Raw genomic sequence first — 21400 nt, 5'->3', positions numbered from 1 at the left:
TCGTAAGTACTGATAATTTCAAAAATGTACTTACGCTCATAGAAAAAGGACGTAAGTTCAGTTTTAATTGCTTTATGATTATGCGCACATGAGTTTTTACGAAAAAAGATGAATATTTGTTATCTCGTTAAATACATTGCGCTGATTATATGACTTAAAGGATGCGCGAAGAATATTTTCCAATTTGCCAGCCAGCAAAATCCAGTTTCAGTCATTAAATCCGGAAGAGGCTAGTTTCCCCCAAAATCATCATTTAGTGTGGCAGCCTAAACCAACACAAAATCAAGTTGCATAATCTGTTCAGGAACAAGCGATAATGACCGCATCCATCTTATCACGCATAAACGCCCTCTCAAAACTCCAGGAACCCAAGTTCTTCAAGGTCCTATAGACCACTGAAGAAAAGATAAACAAATCAGTGGTAATTCGTCATTTTGTTCGTGCTCTCAGCTAGCGTATGAGCCAACGCGAGAGAGGGAGAATAAAATCTGTCAGTTGGACCTTTCTCCCCTGCGATGTTTTCTCCCAATCTCCTCCAAAAACACAAAACATCGACTTCCCTCTTTGCGAGGGGTGTTGAAACGATGTTCAAAATAATAATGTTTGATTTAAATGTGGTTTAGTCATAAAATAAATAAATTTTGCCAATGGTCGTAATGTCATTCTTCTTCAAAAAAAGTCCCAAGTACAGGGACGTATGAAACAATTTGCTCATGTAAAAGGTCGAATCAACCTGGTGTGGTAAAACAAGGCTAAAACACACATTAATTGTTAAAAATTTTAATTCACTTGATATGACAACCATAGCTTATAGTCAAAGCAATGATTTTGACTAAAAATATGCCCTTGAAACCCACTTACATATAAATAAGAATTAAAATAATGGTCGAAAACTTGTTCATCGGTTTTCCCCACTTGAGGGGTTTGGCGCTTACGACGTTTTGAAAACTAACCCGAGACTTCTACAGAAAACAGTGGAGACTAAAGTTAAGCAAACTACTTGCTGAATTTAAATCGTGATTGCACTAGGTTCGGTAGCAGAATCCCAGTGATCTTTATTTGTGGACACACGATTAGAATTAATGAAACCGTTTCCTTTTGAGCAACAGCTTTACTTGAGTCTGACAATATCCTTCATAAACAACCTGTACAGCTCAACCGTGCAGTCGTGGATGTATTTTTTTCAAATACATAATCCATTTTACATGCTTAATCGAATTCCTTGAAATTTATATGTCGTTTCCTCACAAGTTTTTGTAAAATTGAGCTTATGGTTTTTATTTCAGGTCCCGATGGGAGAACCTGAAAAGTTCCGAATTGTAAAAATAGAACATTTTTCTAAAAGCAAAACGAGTGAAATTTATGTCGTTTGAACCGATGCACAATGAATCTTAATTGATGTCGAGATTAAGCTATATGCAGGAATAAGCCTTTAACAATTTTACAGGATTGCATTGACGCCCTTATTCGAGGTGATTAACTTTATCATAACACCTTTATTTGTATGACGTTCCAATTTAATGGTTTTCGAAGAGCTTAATTTATGTCATTGAAAATTCAAACACATTTCCAACGTTCATTTATATTTCCTCATCCCCAAACAACCCACCCATTACACCAACATCATCCACACCGCCGTCCCCATCCTCCTTAGCCAAGTCGTCAACCATACTCTTGAAGAACGCGCCATCTGTGTTCTCGCTGGCGTACCCATTCTCACCCTTCCCATCGCCAACGGCGCTCCTTCCGTCGGCCTGCGCCCGCTTCCGGAACGCCCCATCGTCAAACGTACACGCCAACTTCGGCGGATGATCACAGGGGCGCGGTTCCAGCTGGAAGTGCTCCCTCAGAAAGTCCACCACCAGCCGCTTGTCCTTGCTCAGCCCGTTGAACGTGACCCGTTGCGCCTTGCTCAGCATCGATTCCGCCATAAAGCTCAGATGGTGGTGCATCGCCTGATACGTAATGTCCGTGTCCGCTTGGGCCGTAATGTCCAGCCAGCGTTGGATGCACTCACGGGGGGTTTGCCGGTGGCCGGCGTACAAGCCCGGATTGGACAGTATCCCGCGAGCGGACATGACACCTGGAAGGGAGGGTTGGGTGGGTTAGAAACTAATTACGGGCTTATTTGGGTCGCATTCCAGCGAGAAAGTGATTGAATTAAATGGGCCAGCGAATGTTGCCAAGTGACGGTCGGGTTTGTTTACAAGCTTCAAATAAAACAGTCCAGGCGAAGAAATGGAACAGTTGGGAGCAAATTCTGGATCGTCCAACTCGTCGGATCCACCGGAGGATATGATCCAGCAACGTATTGTGGATATCCGGAAGCAGCTGGACGATACGTACAACATATTTGTGAGTGCCAAAGAAGCGTTGTCGAGCATATCGTTTGAACATCTCAACGAAAAGATGAACGAGACTGAAATGAATACGCCAGAACCGGAAGAAGTGCTGGTCGTAGATTCCAACAGCAAAGTCGACATCGTCAAGTCGTTGGAGAAGTTGGGCACGGTTACTACGAAGCCAAACGCAAAATATGAAGATATTCCCGAGTTGAATCGATTCTTCCGTGTCATGTCCGACTTGAAGGAAGGCATAAAGAAGATCAACATGCACCAGGAATCGATTTCGGAGCTGAACGCCGACATCGAGTACATGGAAAGTGCAAACAAACAGGCTCTCGACGAACAACTGTCCAAAATCTCCCTAGAAGAGCATCAATAAAGCAAACTCACCGTCACATCCAGTTATCCTGTGCATCTCATCAGCATCCTGTAAGCTAAAAATGTCCCCATTCGCCACCATCGGAATGCTCAAACTGGCCTTAATCTCTTTCAGCGCGTCCTTATTCACCGGCACGTTTGTCTTGTCCGCCGCGGTCCGTCCGTGCACCGTCAGGAACGTTATCCCACAGGCCTCCAGCTGGCGGCACATGTCCACCGTGGCAGCGAGTGACTTTTGCAGCAGCCGCACCTTCACGGAAACGCTGAACGAGCAGGGCAGATTCCGTCGCACCGTCGCCAGCATATCCGCTATCAGCTCCGGAGTCTTGAGCAGTGCGCTGCCATATCCGTCCTGCATTGCCCAACGCTGTGGGCAGCCGCAGTTGAGGTCCACACCGTCGGAGTAGCTGAAGAATAACTCAAATTAACCAATTTTATCAACCAATAGTCCAAACCATCTTACGGATAGACCATTTCAGCGGCGGACAGGAAATCAATCGTATTATTAGCGGCAAATTGCACTATCATCGGAGTGTCGTCTGAAATGCACCATATTAGTATCTATCATATCAAACTAGCTACATTTAATCGTCAATAAACCAACCTTTATTTGTGGTGAACTCGTTCAGTCGAGCCTTCTCACTGTGGCAGAAAGAATCGGCCATAATCATGCTGCTGAAGGTGAGATCGGTGTCGAAGGTGCGAACCAGATTTCGGAATTCTAATCTGCAATTTAAAATCATGTAACTAAATTGAAACATATTGAGCTAATCGAATACATACTTGCTGTATCTCACCATTGGCGCGCAAATCTTAAGGTAGGTTCCGTTCTTCCTGGCGTCTTCGAAGAGGCCAGCAATGCTGGTTTTTGGTTTAAGCTAGAAAAATAGAAAATGGGTTATCATTTGATTCAATATCTACTTATTTAGTCTCTGTAAAAAGTTTAACTTACCTCAGCCATCGTCACGAAGTGAAACACGTTTTCACGTTGAATCGTGCTAGGATTGTTTGTAAATAAACAACCCGGTTGTCACTGAAAACAGCGCGCCAATCTTGTGTGGTGTCGACTAGCTGAAACAGCAATGTAAGCCTGGTTGCTCTATTCGCCACTAGCACGTGCATTAGACCACTTGACAATAAAATCTAGGATGAAGATTTTCCCGAGTGTTCCCGCGTGTTGAATTTACCAAATTTTTCTAATTTTTTTCGTGATTGTGCCAACTTTTCGGACGTGTATTTTTGGCTAGATTGAGTTCAGGACGCCATTTTTGGCAGAACTTTTGACCAGATGACAGATTACCAAATTACAATCGAGAGATTCAACAAAATCAGCAAAAGCCCGTACAATGTTGTTACTCTTCATTTGGAAGTAGTTGCGATATAAACGTGCTATCTTGTCACACTCGGCAAGCGTGACAACTATATTAAATAGTTATAAATGGTGTTTTCATACATTTGCAAATGCAAAAGAGTTTATTATACATTGTATTGCATGTTAATATTATTATATTATGTATCTGCTAATACATTCCAACTTGAAGGACACAATACTCCCTCCACCCTCTCTTTTAGTGAGCCACCAGATTTGTTCGGAGATTTTTATGAAGAAACTAATTATGCAAAATTGCTTTTTTGAATAACAGAAAGCGACACAAAGTTCCATACAATTAAAAAAACACAAAAATTGAAATCAGATTTTTGCCTAAATTTTAGAAAACTACTCAAAAACTACAATGCTAATGAATGTAACAATAATTCAATGATTTTTTTTATTTTTTTAAATAAATATTCATGACTAACTTTTGAAAAAGGTGCAATATGGAATTGCCGCCATTTTTCAAATGTCAATTCGTTTATGTAAATCTTCCTAAAAAACAGCAAAATTTTGGAATTTTGGAAGACTTAAAGTTTGATTGGTTGAATATTACCTCTTTTTAGAGTAATTTCATCAAAAATAATGTGTAAAAATAAGAAATTTAACAGAATCTGAATAAAATTCACCACTTCCTGACATAAAATAATTCATTTTTGGACACAAATTCTGTCAACATCTTGATCATCCAGGATGTAATATTACCATCATTTTAATTTCTGTGCTAGCGAAACCATCTACATAGGGAAAATTCTCGCATGTTTGGCAGGTTAAGCTCTCGCTTCCAACTCCATCCAATTTTTCTGATTTTCACTACCGTCAGTAGGGGTGACATTGGGTCTGGGGGGTGAGATTGGGTCAAAGTGATTTTTTACGGTTTTCACCATTTCTTAGATTCTTCTCAATTAAACTGAATTCTGTTAAAAGGGTTGTGTAGGAGACATCTTAAGATGACTTCGCTGAAAAAATCTCGTTCCTAGAGCAAATCCTGTTATTTTGACAGCTGTCTAAAGTTGAGGTACGTTTTTGGCCAAAAATGACCTCTTGAAAAATCATTTTTCTAAAAATTTTGTTGGGATTGCTCAAAAACTACCCAAATGTTTGAAAATCTCCACTTCAAACATTGAAGCATGTCAATACGATTCCCTCGAACAAGAAACACTGTTGGATGACTTGTTTTTACCATATCGTTGTATTTAAGCATCATTTTAGTTTCATTTGACCCAATGTCACCCCCTCTAAGGGGTGAGATTGGGTCAATTTTCAAACTATTGGCATTTAAGGTAGTGTTCATCAAAATCCACCATATTTTGGGAAAATGTTAGTAAACTATCTAAGAACAAATCTACGTTGGAAGATTTTCGATGTTATTTAAATTGTTTTTGTTATTAAGTAATTGTAGTATCCTAGCTACCTTTATATTGATATACCTTGCTAATAACATGAGTGACACAGCCCTGTTCATGAAACACACACACTTACAGAGAAATAATTAAACGGGGATTCTTGTTCTGACCACCAAGCGTGCACAACGTGTTTTCTTTGAGCTCCGGAATCTTCTCGATAGTACATTTGGCGACGAGGATTCTAAAATGGCGCTCCCATTTGGTAAGTATTTTGATATAAAAGGGTAATTCTCTACCAACTCACACGAAATCGGGAAAAGTTGCCCCGACCCCTCTTCGATTTGCGTGAAACTTTATCCTAAGGGGTAACTTTTGTTCCTGATCACGAATCCGAGGTCCGTTTTTTGATATCTCGTGACGGAGGGGCGGTACGACCCCTTCCATTTTTGAACATGCGAAAAAAGAGGTGTTTTTAAATAATTTGCAGCCTGAAACGGTGATGAGATAGAAATTTGGTGTCAAAGGGACTTTTATGTAAAATTAGACGCCCGATTTGATGGCGTACTCAGAATTCCGAAAAAACGTATTTTTCATCGAAAAAAACACTAAAAAAGTTTTAAAAATTCTCCCATTTTCCGTTACTCGACTGTAAAAAATTTTGGAACATGTCATTTTATGGGAAATTTAATGTACTTTTCGAATCTACATTGTCCCAGAAGGGTCATTTTTTCATTTAGAACAAAATTTTTCATTTTAAAATTTCGTGTTTTTTCTAACTTTGCAGGGTTATTTTTTAGAGTGTAACAATGTTCTACAAAGTTGTAGAGCAGACAATTACAAAAATTTTGATATGTAGACATAAGCGGTTTGCTTATAAACATCACAAGTTATCGCGATTTTACGAAAAAAAGTTTTGAAAAAGTTGCTTTTTGCGTTTCTCTTTGTTTCGTCGTCCGTGTCTGTCGCGGGTGACCATGAACGGCCATGATCGATGACGACCAACTTTTTCAAAACTTTTTTTCGTAAAATCGCGATAACTTGTGATGTTTATAAGCAAACCCCTTATGTCTATATATCAAATTTTTTGTAATTGTCTGCTCTACAACTTTGTAGAACATTGTTACACTCTAAAAAATAACCCTGCAAAGTTAGAAAAAACACGAAATTTTAAAATGAAAAATGATGTTCTAAATGAAAAAATGACCCTTCTGGGACAATGTAGATTCGAAAAGTACATTAAATTTCCCATAAAATGACATGTTCCAAAATTTTTTACAGTCGAGTAACGGGAAATGGGAGAATTTTTAAAACTTTTTTAGTGTTTTTTTCGATGAAAAATACGTTTTTTCGGAATTCTGAGTACGCCATCAAATCGGGCGTCTAATTTTACATAAAAGTCCCTTTGACACCAAATTTCTATCTCATCACCGTTTCAGGCTGCAAATTATTGAAAAACACCTCTTTTTTCGCATGTTCAAAAATGGAAGGGGTCGTACCGCCCCTCCGTCACGAGATATCAAAAAACGGACCTCGGATTCGTGATCAGGGACAAAAGTTACCCCTTAGGACAAAGTTTCACGCAAATCGAAGAGGGGTCGGGGCAACTGCTGTGTGAGTTGGCGGAGAATTACCCAAAAACAAGTGGAAAAAGATCATTGGCTTAGATGCTGTATTTGGAAGACTTATTGTGAAAATCAAATTAGATCAATGGCTTAAATGCTGGAGAAAAGTCGCTTAAATGCGAGGAAAAAAAGTCGCTTAAATGCGGGAAGAAAATTCGCTTTAATGCGGAAAAAAAAAGTCGCTTAAATGCCGGGAAAATTGCTTAAATGCGGGAAGAAAATTGCTTGAATGCGCAGAAAATGAAAACGCAGTTTCTAAAACGCATATTCGGTTGAAGATGGAAATTGTTCGACCAGAAAACCGTTAGAAGTGGCCAAGCGAAAAACTGAAGCATCGCTTCAATGTGTTAGTGCGAATGCGGAAAAGAAAAATAACGAAGAGGAAAGAAAGAGACAGAAACAACTCCAAAAATGAGTCATGTTTGCCAAGATGTTGTCCTCAAAGGTTGTAACAGTTTAGGTATTCTGCTATAAAGATTTGATTGTTTTCGAATTACCGTGTATAAATTGACAGATGTTGCTAGCCGGATAGAGATGGTGTGTAAAGTAAACAACAAGGGAAAAGTGTTTAGATCAACAGTAAATTTTGAAGCTTTGTGCGGAAAATGCTGTTGCTAAATTCGAGTTTCTGTTTCGTTCAATTGCAGAGATGATTCGTACGCTGGGGCTGCAGATGAAGCAGTTTGATTATGCAGCTCACACTGACGATGTGGGTGTGGAATGGCGAAAGTGGTTGCTGTCGTTCGAGACGATGATCCGAGCGTCCCGCATCGAGGATGAAGATTGGAAAAAAGATCTGCTGCTGCACTATGCCGGCCCAAATGTTCAGCAGCTCTTCGGAACGCTGCCGGAGTTGCCCGGGGAAGAAATGCGTGGGCCGTTGATAAACATCGAACACTACACGCCAAGTATGACCAGCTACGAGGAAGCCTGCGCCAGACTGAATGAGTTCTTTCTGCCCAAGGAAAACTCGACCTACGAGCGCCACATTTTGCGGCAAATGAAACAACGGCTCGGTGAGAGTATTGACGCTTTTACCGTTAGACTGCGAGTTCAGGCCGAAAGGTGTGGATTTGATGATCGGATGGAGGAGCACATCAAGGACCAAATTATTCAGACAAGCCAACCAGACACGCTGCGCCGAGATTTGCTGAAGCGGGGCGACGCAAGTCTCGAAGAGATAGTAAACGTTGTGAAGATCTACGAAACCGTGGCGAAGCAGGACAAATCTTTTGCGTCGGGAGATGTTAAGCCAGCGGCAAGTGAGGTCAGCAAGATTGATGCTAAGCCTCCTCCGTCGGGTAACCGCAAACGATTTCCGGAGATAGCTTCGTCCGAGTGCCACCGTTGTGGATTTGAAGGTCACGTGGCCAGTGATGAGAGGTGTCCTGCCAGAGGACACATGTGCAACAAATGCGGTGGAAGGGACCACTTTGCGAGAAAGTGTCGAACGGCAAAGAAACCGTTCAGGCCTGGTGGAAACCGTTGGACCGGAAGTCACCCGAGAGCTTACGCCGCCAAGCAAGATCGTTCTGAGGCGGATTCCAGCACGGTGAAACACATCGCTGATAAGGACACGGAGTATGTCTTTAACGTGACTTCAAGTAACGACGATGGTGAGATGCAATGCGAAGTAGGTGGCGTTGGTATGTGTGCGGTTATTGACTCGGGCTCGAAGTACAACCTCCTGAGCCAAGGAGACTGGGAAAAACTCAAGGCCAAGAAGGTAGTCGTGTCGAATCAACGCAAGGAGACGTCGAAGTCGTTCAAAGCGTACGGGGGGCAGCCTCTTCCGTTGCTGGGCGTATTTACAGCTTCGCTCAAGATTGGATCCGTAACAGAACCGGCCGAGTTCTATGTGGTGGAAGGAAACGGCAAGTTTCTTATCGGTCGTGACACAGCTACAGCGATGGGTGTCCTGCGAATCGGTGTACCAGTTAACGAAGTGGACACTGAGTGCAAGCGGTTGGGCACCATCAAAGGAATTGTCGTAGACATCCCGATCAGGGCTGACGTAACTCCCGTTGTTCAACCGTACCGACGCATACCGGTGGCGTTGGAGGCCAAAGTGGACCAGAAGATTGACGAGCTGTTGAGCCAGGGTGTAATCGAGCGAGTGAACGCGCCATCAAAATGGATATCTCCTGTAGTAGTGGTGCCAAAAGGCGACGACGTACGAATCTGCATTGACATGCGACGAGCGAATGAAGCTGTGGAAAGGGAGAACCACCCCCTACCGACCATCGAAGATTTTTTGCCACACTTGGCGAAGGCCAAGATTTTCTCGCGACTGGACGTGAAGAACGCTTTTCATCAGGTAGGATTCTAACTGTTAAACACCCTAAACTGGATTTAAACTTTATCTTGGATTTAATTTGTTCTTAAACTGCGATGAAAATAAAGTGAATATTTGAAAATAAATTGCTTTTGAGAGGATTAAATCGATATTTTATTTTAGGTGGAAATTTCTCAGAAATCTCGAGAGATTACTACTTTTATGACTCGCAAAGGCTTGTTCCGGTACACGCGGCTCCTCTTCGGGATTAATTGTGCCCCGGAGTATTTCCAGAAGTCGATGGAGCAGATCTTAAGTGGCTGTGAAGGATGCTTGATTTACATTGACGATGTTATTGTTTATGGATCAGATCGAGAGGAACACGACTTAAGGCTGCAGGAAGTTCTGGCGCGATTTAAGGAGAGGAACGTGTTACTGAATGATAGCAAATGTGTGTACGGAGTGACAGAGTTAACTTTTTTGGGACACGTGCTTTCTACGGATGGAATTAGACCTGACTCGGACAAACTTGAATCGATTCGAAACTTCCGTGAGCCTAGAACCGCCGAGGAGGTTCGGAGCTTTCTCGGCCTAGTTACTTACGTTGGAAAGTTCATTCCTGATTTGGCTACTTTGACTTTCCCGTTGCGACTTCTTACCAACCAGGTGTGCAAGTTCACATGGGGAAGTGAGCAACAAGCTGCTTTTGAACGGTTGAAACACCACATGATGAACCCACGGTCGTTGGGTTTCTTTGACGTTGACGACCGCACCCAGCTGGTAGCCGACGCAAGCCCCGTCGGATTAGGAGCTGTGCTTATGCAGTTGAATGACGCTGGCCCGAGAATAATCTCGTATGCTAGCAAGAGCTTGTCCGATACCGAGAGGCGGTATGCACAGATCGAAAAGGAAGCATTGGCACTAGTTTGGGCGGTAGAGCGGTTCCATTACTACCTGTACGGGCGGAAGTTTGAGCTGATCACTGATCACAAGCCGTTGGAAACAATATTCGGATCACGCTCGAAACCGTGCGCAAGAATCGAGAGGTGGGTCGTACGGTTGCAAGCGTACAAAGGTACAGTAATCTACAAGCCGGGCAAATCGAACATCGCTGACCCACTGTCAAGGCTTGCGATCACGGCTAACGCTACAGGCATGACGTTTGATGATTGTGCTGAACACTACGTGCAGTGGGTTGCATCGAACGCAAAGCCCGTTGCTCTGAAATTGACGGAAATTGAGCAGGCGTCCAAAACAGACTCAGCTATACAGGCCGTTCGTGTTGCGCTGGATGAAGGTGTATGGGCAGAAGAAGCGCTCCCGTACAAGCTGATTGCGGTAGAATTGTGCTTTGCTGGCAGTATCTTGCTGCGTGGAACTAGGATGGTGATACCCGAACAACTACGAACGAAGACCTTGGACCTGGCTCATGAGGGTCATCCCGGTATGACGATTATGAAGCAAAGGCTGCGGGCTAAGGTTTGGTGGCCAAAGCTCGACGCACAGGTTGAACAATACGTTAAGCAGTGCCGAGGCTGCACGCTGGTAGCAGCACCTTCGGCTCCGGAACCAATGAAACGACGTGAGCTACCATCTGGACCGTGGCAACATGTGGCTATGGACTTCCTTGGCCCACTTCCGACTGGTCATTACCTCTTCGTTGTAGTTGACTATTATAGTCGCTACATTGAAGTGGAAATTATGACAAAAATCGATTCGAAAGACACCATCAAGCGACTGGAGACCATTTTTGCTCGATTTGGACTGCCGTTGAGTATTACTGCCGATAACGGTCCGCAATTCAAAAGCGAGGAATTCCGAGTTTACTGTGAATCAAACAACATTCAGCTGATCACCACAACACCGTACTGGCCAGAGCAGAACGGCGAGGTTGAGCGCCAAAATCGTTCTATCCTGAAAAGGTTGATTATCAGCCATGAAACAAACGCCGACTGGGTCGAGGAACTGAACAAATATCTGCTAATGTACCGATCGTCTCCACACTCAACTACCAAGAAAACACCATCGGAGTTGCTGTTTGGCTACAACATTCGTGATAAACTTCCGGGTATTTATCAGCCGAAGGAAGTGGACGAAGCACTGGTTGATCGTGATCGAGAGATGAAGGACAAAGGAAAGCAGTACGCGGACGAGAAGCGGCACGCTAAGCCAAACCCGATTTCGGAAGGTGACGATGTTTTGGTGAAGAAAATGAGCAAGGCTAACAAATTGTCTCCTAATTTTGAATCTGAACCATTCAAAGTTGTAAAAAGGAAGGGAGGTGATACGCTGATAGCTTCAGAGTCTGGGGTCAAGTATCGCAGACATGTGACTCATCTGAAGAAAATCGAGAAACCTGTTTCATCTGATTCTGATCAGATCTCGGACGGTACAGTATATTTATTTTGTATTATTAACTTTAAGCTTAAATAATAAAATAAAATAAATTATATTTTGCAGGAAACCATCCCGGTCGCAGCGGACACCTCCCCGATAACAGCACTACAAGGACCGGATCCAGACGGGCTACCCGTCAGCCCGCCTACATGCGTGATTATGTTCATTCTGTACAGGATTACTAATTCAAAGAAAAGGGGAAGGTGGATGTAGTATCCTAGCTACCTTTATATTGATATACCTTGCTAATAACATGAGTGACACAGCCCTGTTCATGAAACACACACACTTACAGAGAAATAATTAAACGGGGATTCTTGTTCTGACCACCAAGCGTGCACAACGTGTTTTCTTTGAGCTCCGGAATCTTCTCGATAGTACAGTAATTACGAGAGGTGTGTCGTTTTTTGACTCATAGTCACCCCCACTGACGGTATTTAAACAACTAATTTTGCAAAACTTTTTATAGAAACTTGCTTGCTCACTTCTTATTGAGGTGTTTATCACTCGATTTCAGTTGAAAACGCTTTTAATTAGCTTTAATTAAATGTCAAAGTTCCGACCTGCCAACATTAGAGACACGCTGGCATTAGATGCTGTTCCCTTACCTACTTTTATTGATTTGTGTGTATTATGCATTTTGCAACCCGCATTGCATCTTGAATTCATTTTTGTATGCATGTCTCCCAAAGCATATATGGATGTTTATATTGATAAAGTTTACACTTTAAATACATGAACCTCACAGTACGAAGGAAAGACAATTTCCCGACTTTTGCTGTTTATTCCCACTTTTGGGAGGCAACTTTTGGCTGCCCAACCAAAAGTTACTCTGACCCTGCTCGGCGATGATGAGGTTCCCCCACGGGAAAGGGACAACCGAGTGTGTTTCGCCGAAATTACAGAGATAGCTTCACAGCTACACTAACTTTTCCTTCCAGTCAGTCCACCCTGCAGAGATCACTTATGACTGACTGGCAGCAGGCACCAAAAACTTACTATCTTAATTGTTTTCCACTTGGATAAACTTCACGAAACAACACAACAGGCTGTTTGTAGCTGCTGCAGAAAATTCCACCCCACAAATGGCACACAGAAGATAATATTTCGTTCTTGCTGGACCTGGGCCCAAGCCTGTTGGATGTTGGCTTTTCCAACTTTTCTTCGGTTTCCCTTTTTTTTCTCACCAGGAAGCTTTCAAGCTGATGGTCACCACCACTGACTTTCAGAAAACATCAGTGTTTTACTGAACAAAATTGAAAGGAAACTTTGTCTTTTGTCAGTGGAATGTTGTTGTGTGCAACAGGCGGTTTACGAGAAGCTTCTTTAGGGACTATTTATTGGAAAATTTAAATTAAGGCTCCTGTTTTTGAAAAGTGCCTGTACTCTATTATTGTGCGCATTTCCCCAACCTAGAATATCATCGTTCCTTATCTATCAATTTGCAACATTCCAACAGTCTCGCTAGCATTATCCTAATCTAAATTCTGTCTAGTTCGTTTCACCTCAGTGAGTGGCCAATAGAAGCGAATCCAAACTCTATCGAAAGTAGTGACACGTAAAAGTCACAGACAGGGGCTGGGATGGGAAGGTTGCAACCGGAAAGTGAAATGCAAATTTCTAACGAAAAACTTTTCACATTTCACCTTCGCAAAGGCTCTCACACACACACGCATCCTGTATCCAATTTGTTTCGTTTTGCCAGGAAAGAAATTTCCCCCCTTCAAGGTAATGTTTAAGAATTTACAACTGATCCTAAGGGAGCAATACGAGCAAAGGAAGGATATTGAAAGGTGAATTAGAACAGAAACTTGATGTGGGGTTTATGAAACGGTGGTGGATATGCGTTTCTAGATTGAACAGTTTTGGCGATGATCAATAAATAACACCGTATTTTAGTTTTGATAGAAATTGAAAATGAATTTCAACTGGGGGCATGGGGGTAAAAAAATCAAAGATTAGTCTATTAGAACGTGACGCAAAAGTTGACAAAAAAACATTAACATTCACCGTTTACCGTCATCTGGGGTAAATCGGGAAACATGGGGCGGATTGGGACAGCTGTTTTAGCCTTGTTAATGTACACTATTTGAATATTTTGATTGGCTTCGGATAGGACAGACACAGGTTACCAAAAATAGTGCATCGATTTCCAAATACCGTACCGTAAAACGGGGTGACTTTGATAGCCGGGGTGACTTTGATAGGTTCGCGATTTTTCCGCAAAATGAACAGTACAATTAAAATACTTACGGAATGGTTTAGAATCATACTGACTGTGGTAGAGAAGTGTTCAAAGTACCTCAAGAAGAACTTTTCATAAAATTTTGAAAAGTTCAAAAAGTTAGTTGATGAAAGTCATTATTTTAAACTTCTCAAAGTGTCATGATTTTCTCAATGAACATGATTTTGAATCGGAAAACGGAATGCATTTTCGGATTCCTTGGATAATTTTCCACTAGGAGAAAGTTAAATAAGTTTGTAAATACTAAATAATATGTGTTTTTGAAACACAAGTTAAAACAATCTTCAAGTTTATAAGCAATTTCAGTTGAACAAATTTCATGTAAAATGTGAAAACTTGTGATTCGTGCTTCAAATTCAATATAAAATGCAATATAAATCGATAATTTTATAAACAAAACTAGTTGTAACAAATTTCAGGCAAAATTCTGACTTTTTAACAATTTTACCTATATGTATTTTGTTAAAAAGCTTATAAACTTAGTTAACTAAATATAAACATTGATTTTTTTCTTAAAAACTTTATCAGCTACTTTAGTGATGGTAAATTTAACGTACAAATAAAGTTTGAACATCTTAAATATGATTTTAACAAGAAAAACTATGACTATCAAAGTCACCCCGGAATATAAACTAAGATTTTTGAACGTAATTATTTTTCTGAACACTATTGAAAAAACTTTTTTTTTCAAAATAGTGCATGGACTTTGTGTGGCCTACCCCAGTACATGTTTTAAAAATAATGATCTTGAGAAAAACCTTACCTGTTGGAAAATATTCCAAAAACAAATTGAAATCCTATCAAAGTCACCCCGGTTTACGGTACTCTAAAAGCTGCTGTCCCTATTCAGACTGTTGTCCCGATTCGTCCCAGGTGACGGTACCTTTAAAGTTTATATGCTCCTTAAAGTATTATCATGAGTGGGTGAGTGAGTGCGTGAGTAAGCGAGTCGGTAAGTGAGTCGTGAGTAAGTAAATGAGTGAGTAAGTGATTGAGTAAGTGGGTGAGTTAGTGACAGATAGATAAAGTAAGTGAATGAGTTAATGAACGGGTCAGTGAGCAAATAAGTAAGTGAGAGAGCGCGCAATTCAATGAATGTATTACTGAGAGAATGAGTGAATATGTGAGTGAGTGAGTGAGCTAGTGAAAGGATGAGGGATTGAGTGAGTTAATTAGTAAGTGAGTGAGTCAGTAAGTGTAAGTGAGTGAGATTACGAATAAATGAGCGAGTGAATAAGTGAGGAAATGAGTGTATAAATGACCCATAAGTTGAAGTCAATTAGCTCTCCAAAAAGCTCCACCCATAACTTTTATATCTTACTTTATGTACACCCAGAACTGGGCATCGGCATACGAGAAGATAAAGAGCACGGTTCGATAGTAAAATGGTACTGTGTGCGGACGGAGAGGATAAATCCCGAAATTACCGAGAGTACATTACTCATGGTTCATTTTCCAAAAAAAAACATCCATCAAAAAAAAAAAAGTACCGGTACCGAGCACTCGAACACAAGACCTTCGGCTTATTGAACCGTGCCTTTGCCGTATGGGCCACTAGGGTGTAATATGGTTGTATGGAAAAAAATAAAATTGTCCAAATCTAATGAGCACAGCAACTTTTCAGCTCCTTTTGGGGTCCTAAACAACTCCCCAAAGTTTGACGTTAGTCCTCACTTTGCGCAAAGCGATACAATTTTCTATGGGAATTTGTATGGGAAAAACCATTTTTTTGGATTTTGATATTTATAAATTTCTCGCGTCACGCTGCACTTAAACCGGATTCATATTCGAATACTCTGAAAGATGCTCTACAACTTTCCCGAAGAGAGTATGGTGCTAACTTGCTCCTATAAAAAGATACAGCGTGTTTAAAACTCGTCTAAAACGTGTTTTTTGATCGAAAATCACGTTTTAGACGAGTTTTGAGGACGCTGTATCTTCTTTCAGGAGCAAGTTAGCATCTCTTCGGGAAAGTTGTAGAGTATATTCCAGAGCATCCGAATATGAATCCGGTTTTGATATAGCGTGAAACGTGGATTTTTTAAATATCATAATTCAAAAAAATGATTTTTCCCATACAAATTTGTATGGAAAATTGAATCGCTTTGCGCAAAGTGAGGACTAAACCAATCGTTCCCAAACTTTGGGGAGTTGTTTAGGACCCCAAAAGGAACTAAAATAATGCTGTGCTGGAAAATCGATTTTGATATTACACCCTAATGGGCCACCATGGTTTGATGACTAGATGGCGGTCATTTGTCTATATAAGCCACTCAATAGGATGAACTGTTTCAATGAACGAATGAACACGCGAGAGGTCTTTACTCAAGCAAAATAGTATTTTCCTCACGTTTCTTTTCGGGAGGACTATCCCCTCGGTCTTTAACTTTGGGTGTAGGCACATCATGAGTGAGTGAGTGAATAGACGAGCAGGTTTACAAGTCGGCAAGTGAGTAAGTAGGTGATTAAGTGAGTGAGTTAGTAAGTGGGTGATTGAATAAGTGAGTAAGTGGATGAACGAGTGTGCGAGTGAATGACTCAAATATTGGTTGATTTCAAAGATATTGTTCAGATTTTTGATTAACCCTCTAATCATGTTAATCAAGCTAATCATTTTGATCTCTAATCATTCTCTATTGATAAATTCAATAATCCTGGGAATTAAGTTCTGAACTTCTTTGATATATTTTCAGCTTTTCACATTTTTAACAAAATTTAAAAAAAAAATTTCAGATGGCAGATTAACTAAATGTCTAATCATTTCTATCGAGAAATTAAAAGTGAGAGTGCGTGCGTGGAACAAGGAGTTAAAATTTCAAAGTGCCAAGGTAAACTTCACAGCAACTGGACAGAAAGTTTAACCACGGACGAACGGACATGACACCAGGAACAAATTTTCTTCAAATTTCTGAAGCAAACTATCATCTACACCATCTACATTTAAGTTGTCGAAGTAGCATCGAGCGATTACGCATGATTTCTCATAATGTCTTATGAAATAATTAATTAAAATATTCAGCATTTGTATGGTACTAGAAACAGTTTTTTGGCATTGAGTTTGTCTTTATGATTCTAGGTAATTCATCTTTTTTACTAAAATTGCCGAAAACTTTATTGCATTTTTATTATAAATTCATACGACCATTTCAAAAATTGCCCATGAATATGCGGCATTAGGGTGTAATATGGTTGTATGGAAAAAAATAAAACTGTCCAAATCTAATGAGCACAGCAACTTTTTAGTTCCTTTTGGGGTCCTGAACAACTACCCAAAGTTTGGGACCGATTAGTTTAGTCCTCACTTTGCGCAAAGCAATTCAATTTTCTATGGAAATTTGTATGGGAAAAACCATTTTTTTTGGATTTTGATATTTATAAATTTCACGCATCACGCTGTACTTAAACCGGATTCATATTCGAATACTCTGAAAGATGCTCTACAACTTTCCCGAAGAGAGTATGGTGCTAACTTGCTCCTATATAAAAAGATACAGCGTGTTCAAAACTCGTCTAAAACGTGTTTTTTGCACGAAAATCACATTTTAGACGAGTTTTGAGGACGCTGTATCTTCTTTCAGGGGCAAGTTAGCACCATACTCTCTTCGGGAAAGTTGTAGAGCACCTTCCAGAGCATCCGAATATGAATCCGGTTTTAGTACAGCGTTAAACTTGGATTTTTTAAATATTAAAATTCAAAAAAAAAAATTTCCCATACAAATTTATATGGAAAATTGAATCGCTTTGCGCAAAGTGAGGACTAAACCAATCATTCTCAAACTTTGGGGAGTTGTTTAGGACCCCAAAAGGAACTGAAAAAATGCTGTGCTGGAAAATCGATTTTGATATTACACCCTAATGCGGCATCAGCTGGCTTTGTTTACGTTTGAAACAACGTGGCGCGATGATTTTGACACAAGCGATCTCGCTTGCGCATGCAGGTTTGCGCTAAGAAGAAGTAAAAGAAAACCGGCTTCAGTTTTTGAAACTTCGTGTCATGTCCGGTCGTCCGTGGTTTAACTTCATGTTGCAGATTTGACAGCTCGTTAGCATTTGGTTTACTTTTGCATCAAGATTTTAAAAGAAATTAGTATGCATAAATGCGCTTATGTTTTTTTCTGTGTAAAATTAACTAACAATGTTTGACACAGAATAATATTCTCCCTGAATTTTCAAAAAAGTCAATGAAATAAGCCATTCATTATTTATTTTTATTGAGCTATTGCACCAAACCGTTCCATTCAACTGTACACAACTTCAAACCACGAGGCAGAAGCAACGTTACTATAGTATTCATGGACTCTCAGCCCAACACGAAAAGCAACGCGGACTCAGTACACTGAAACTGCAAAGGACTTTAGCCGGTGCACCGGTGGCGGCAGTGACCTCTTCCCTTGCCACAAATTGTGTACCCAGTGTACAAATTGGCACTGAACCTCCAGCCATTTCTTCCTCTGCTTCACGTGCCCTTATCCACGACCATCAGTTTTAACGACTGTATAAACTACCAGCGCCGGATTATCAAAACCACCACCACGACTACGACCGCTTCGTTGGCTCATGAAGCCGTCCAAGCCGAAAATACGCAACAACTACCAGAGCAAATAAATTTTCCGAAAACAACCTTTCCCGGAGACCCATATATCATCCACTTAATAGGGAGAACCCCCCCTGGCCGTCCCGGGGTCGTCTGATTGTCGCGGAATTTTGCCATGGAAAATGGTCGACGATTTCAGGTTAGGTTTTTAGTGCCAACGGCGCGCCGAGGACTTGGCCGGCCACGAAGCTCCTTTTCTACTCTATAGCTGGTATTCGTTTGAATACAAGACTGGAAGCGCAACAGCGTGTGTTTGTTTGTTTGTGTAACGGTGTTCCACCAGCAGCGGTTGTGGAGGCCATTCTGGTCACAATCAGGTGGACAAATCCTGGCCGGTTGGGTGGTGCCTTTGAAGGGGGAATTGTGACTGTAAAAGTAGGCAACTTCAGGGAGCGAATACGTCATGAAAATTTTATTGTTATTGCCACCCCCAAGTGAACGTTAAGATAGTCTGGACAAAGGTCGGAACGGGGGGTTCTCATCCTGGTGGACTCCACGGTTCTCAATTGAAATGCTTGAGGGTGACGCATTGGACAAAACTGTTACAGGTGTGTTTCGCTGATAGGAGATATAATTCATCCAAATAATATGCCCCCGATTTCCTTAGCAAAATCAAATAATTATCGCCCAAAATATGTTAAGCAAAGCTACATGGATAAAAGTAAACAAATATATGCAATATTTAGGAAAATAAATTAAATAAATTATTACCAGTTTCCGAAAGCTCGTGAAAACTATCAATATCAAGGAGTAGTACGATTAGGAATTTTCAGAAAAAATAGGCAATCGATTTTTTCGCCATTTTTTTATTAAGTTGAAGTTGAAGTTAAATTCAAAGCAAAATGATCTGAAAATTTCAAAATATTTTTATTTTTTAACATTGAAAATTGGACCAATTGTCTACGAGATATGTCAGTTGAAAATTACAGGCTAATTGGATAAAACAAAGAAAAACTATGAGAGTGTATCTCAGAAAATAATTGTCTGATTTTCAAAGCCCTGGAGTTAATTTTAAGGAATTGTTCAGCATCATTTAAACAAAGTTAACTGACATCTGAAATCAGCCATGGCCTCTAGCATATTCACAACAAAACAGCATTTCTGTTTTATGATTGAATTAGCTATCCAATCATTTTTTGACTGATTATTTCACTTCATTGTGTCGAAATAATGTAAGTTTAGGAAACTTTACTAAAATAAAACGAAGAACTGCTCAATTTTGAGCAAAATTAAGGGGGTTCAATATAGGACAACGAAAATCCTAACTATTCCAAAAGTGTTAATTTAATCTACAAAAATGAAGAAAACTGCGCATTCAAGCAAAAGTTTTTCTTAAACATACAATAAATGCTTGTTGTAATCAACCTCATTGCAGATTTTTTGAATCATTAATATAAATATAGCTGTTTTCATGTCAAAAGTACCAAAGTTGCTGAAACTGTAAGATTTTATAATTAATAAAACTATAGTTAAACGTACTTAACTGTAGCATCGTTATTGAGTTTGAAATGATATTTTCTAATAAAAAATCAATAACAAAACATTTTTTTTTTAAATTAAACATGCGTGGTTTTATCAGCAACTCGTGTGTTGTGTGCTATCTTGTGATAACGACCATTTAGTACTTTTCGAGAAAATCGATTTTAAAAGTATGATGGTAAATAAATTCAAAACTATGAATGATGGGGTCAAACTTTTTGAAGCAATCGGTTCGTATACTATCGCTAAACAAACGCTCCAAGTTTAAACTAATTTGGTTACACCAGTTAAAAGATACAGTAAATTATGTAAACACAAATCTGAAAAGCACGTGTCACAAGTGTGTTTTGAAAGTATAATTGTACTACGTGTCATAAGTGTGCACATAATTCCCATACAAACTAAAATAAGCTCAATTCAATGGTTTAATCGACTTAATCAGTATACATTTAAAAACAAAAGTTTGAATTGCCTTAAAAAAGTATCAACACAAATATGTGAAAAATAAGAAAAAAATCCCATATTTTCCAAAAACATGTATGCCGTGACACAAGTGTACACGATAATTTTGATGATAAAATGGTCTATGTCACAAGTGTGTTTTGCGATAACCGGGAAACGGAAGCGAATTCCCAAAATCGGATTAAAGCATCTTGTAGTGTTTGTTAAGTATAACAAAACGTCATCATTAGCTCATTGTTGACCAAAATGGTTGTTGTCACACAAAAGACGAACTGTAAACAAATCTGTTGGTTTGTTTTGGTCAACTATTTAAGTAGTTAATATGGAAAAATTTGCATCAAAATTACATTTTTAAATCATTTTAATGTTTACAGTGGTTTTTAACATTTTTTTTCTCTTTTTCGGAAGTAAATGTGTTTAAAAGTCTGTTAGGTTTTTATGTTGTTTTAAGTCATATCTGTTAACAAAATTTATTTGGTTTACAATGAAAAGTTAGCAAATGCCATCTCTTTTATGCTTTATATCTATCATTAGACCCACACCATGCATCAAAACATCAAATATCGGTAGAATTTGATATAAAAACGTTACTTAATCCACAGTAGTGCCTTCCTCACATTCATATATTGAATACATTTAGTAAAAATATCGTCATTCCCCTTTAACAAGTTTTACAAAAACTACTCTTTTTACAATCTTGCGAACTTAAGCCAAAATCTTTTTGTAAGCATATCGATCAAATGAAGCCAAAACGGACAAAATCGGTTCAGCCAGTCCGGAGATAATCGAGTGCCCATTTTTTCTCAGAATTTAATTCTGACCATGTCTTCATCTTTTGTCGATATGTATACGTGAAGGTGAGTCTAGGACGTCAAATTAAAAAGT

The 21400-nt window shown here is 39.9% G+C and overlaps 3 protein-coding genes across 4 annotated transcripts; 2 read left to right on the top strand and 1 right to left on the bottom strand.

Moving 5' to 3' along the window:
• Positions 1–1563: 1563 nt before the first annotated feature.
• LOC120422093 (tRNA-dihydrouridine(20a/20b) synthase [NAD(P)+]-like) lies at positions 1564–3801 on the bottom strand. The gene is made up of 6 exons (XM_039585445.2): positions 3676–3801; positions 3507–3601; positions 3328–3449; positions 3187–3262; positions 2736–3130; positions 1564–2083 (listed from the first exon to the last, which is right to left on the bottom strand). The coding sequence occupies exons 1-6, from the start codon at positions 3682–3684 to the stop codon at positions 1581–1583; spliced, it is 1200 nt and encodes a 399-aa protein (XP_039441379.1). The 5' UTR covers positions 3685–3801; the 3' UTR covers positions 1564–1580.
• On the top strand, positions 2138–2948 carry LOC120422100 (uncharacterized). Its single transcript, XM_039585455.2, has 2 exons — positions 2138–2774; positions 2839–2948. The coding sequence occupies exon 1, from the start codon at positions 2239–2241 to the stop codon at positions 2722–2724; it is 486 nt and encodes a 161-aa protein (XP_039441389.1). The 5' UTR covers positions 2138–2238; the 3' UTR covers positions 2725–2774; positions 2839–2948.
• Positions 3802–5502: 1701 nt separating the features above from the next.
• On the top strand, positions 5503–12111 carry LOC120422006 (uncharacterized protein K02A2.6-like). 2 transcript variants are annotated; one of them, XM_039585324.2, is made up of 4 exons: positions 5503–5703; positions 7711–9380; positions 9522–11727; positions 11799–12111. In XM_039585324.2, the coding sequence occupies exons 1-4, from the start codon at positions 5688–5690 to the stop codon at positions 11918–11920; spliced, it is 4014 nt and encodes a 1337-aa protein (XP_039441258.1). In that variant the 5' UTR covers positions 5503–5687; the 3' UTR covers positions 11921–12111. The 2 variants fall into 2 exon arrangements, with proteins under 2 accessions (XP_039441258.1, XP_039441265.1); XM_039585331.1 differs by lacking the exon at positions 5503–5703 and adding an exon at positions 7081–7642.
• Positions 12112–21400: the final 9289 nt, after the last annotated feature.

Source organism: Culex pipiens, chromosome 3 (assembly GCF_016801865.2).
Source record: "Culex pipiens pallens isolate TS chromosome 3, TS_CPP_V2, whole genome shotgun sequence".
Lineage (NCBI taxonomy): Eukaryota > Metazoa > Arthropoda > Insecta > Diptera > Culicidae > Culex > Culex pipiens.
This window is presented reverse-complemented; position numbering and strand designations above follow the sequence as displayed.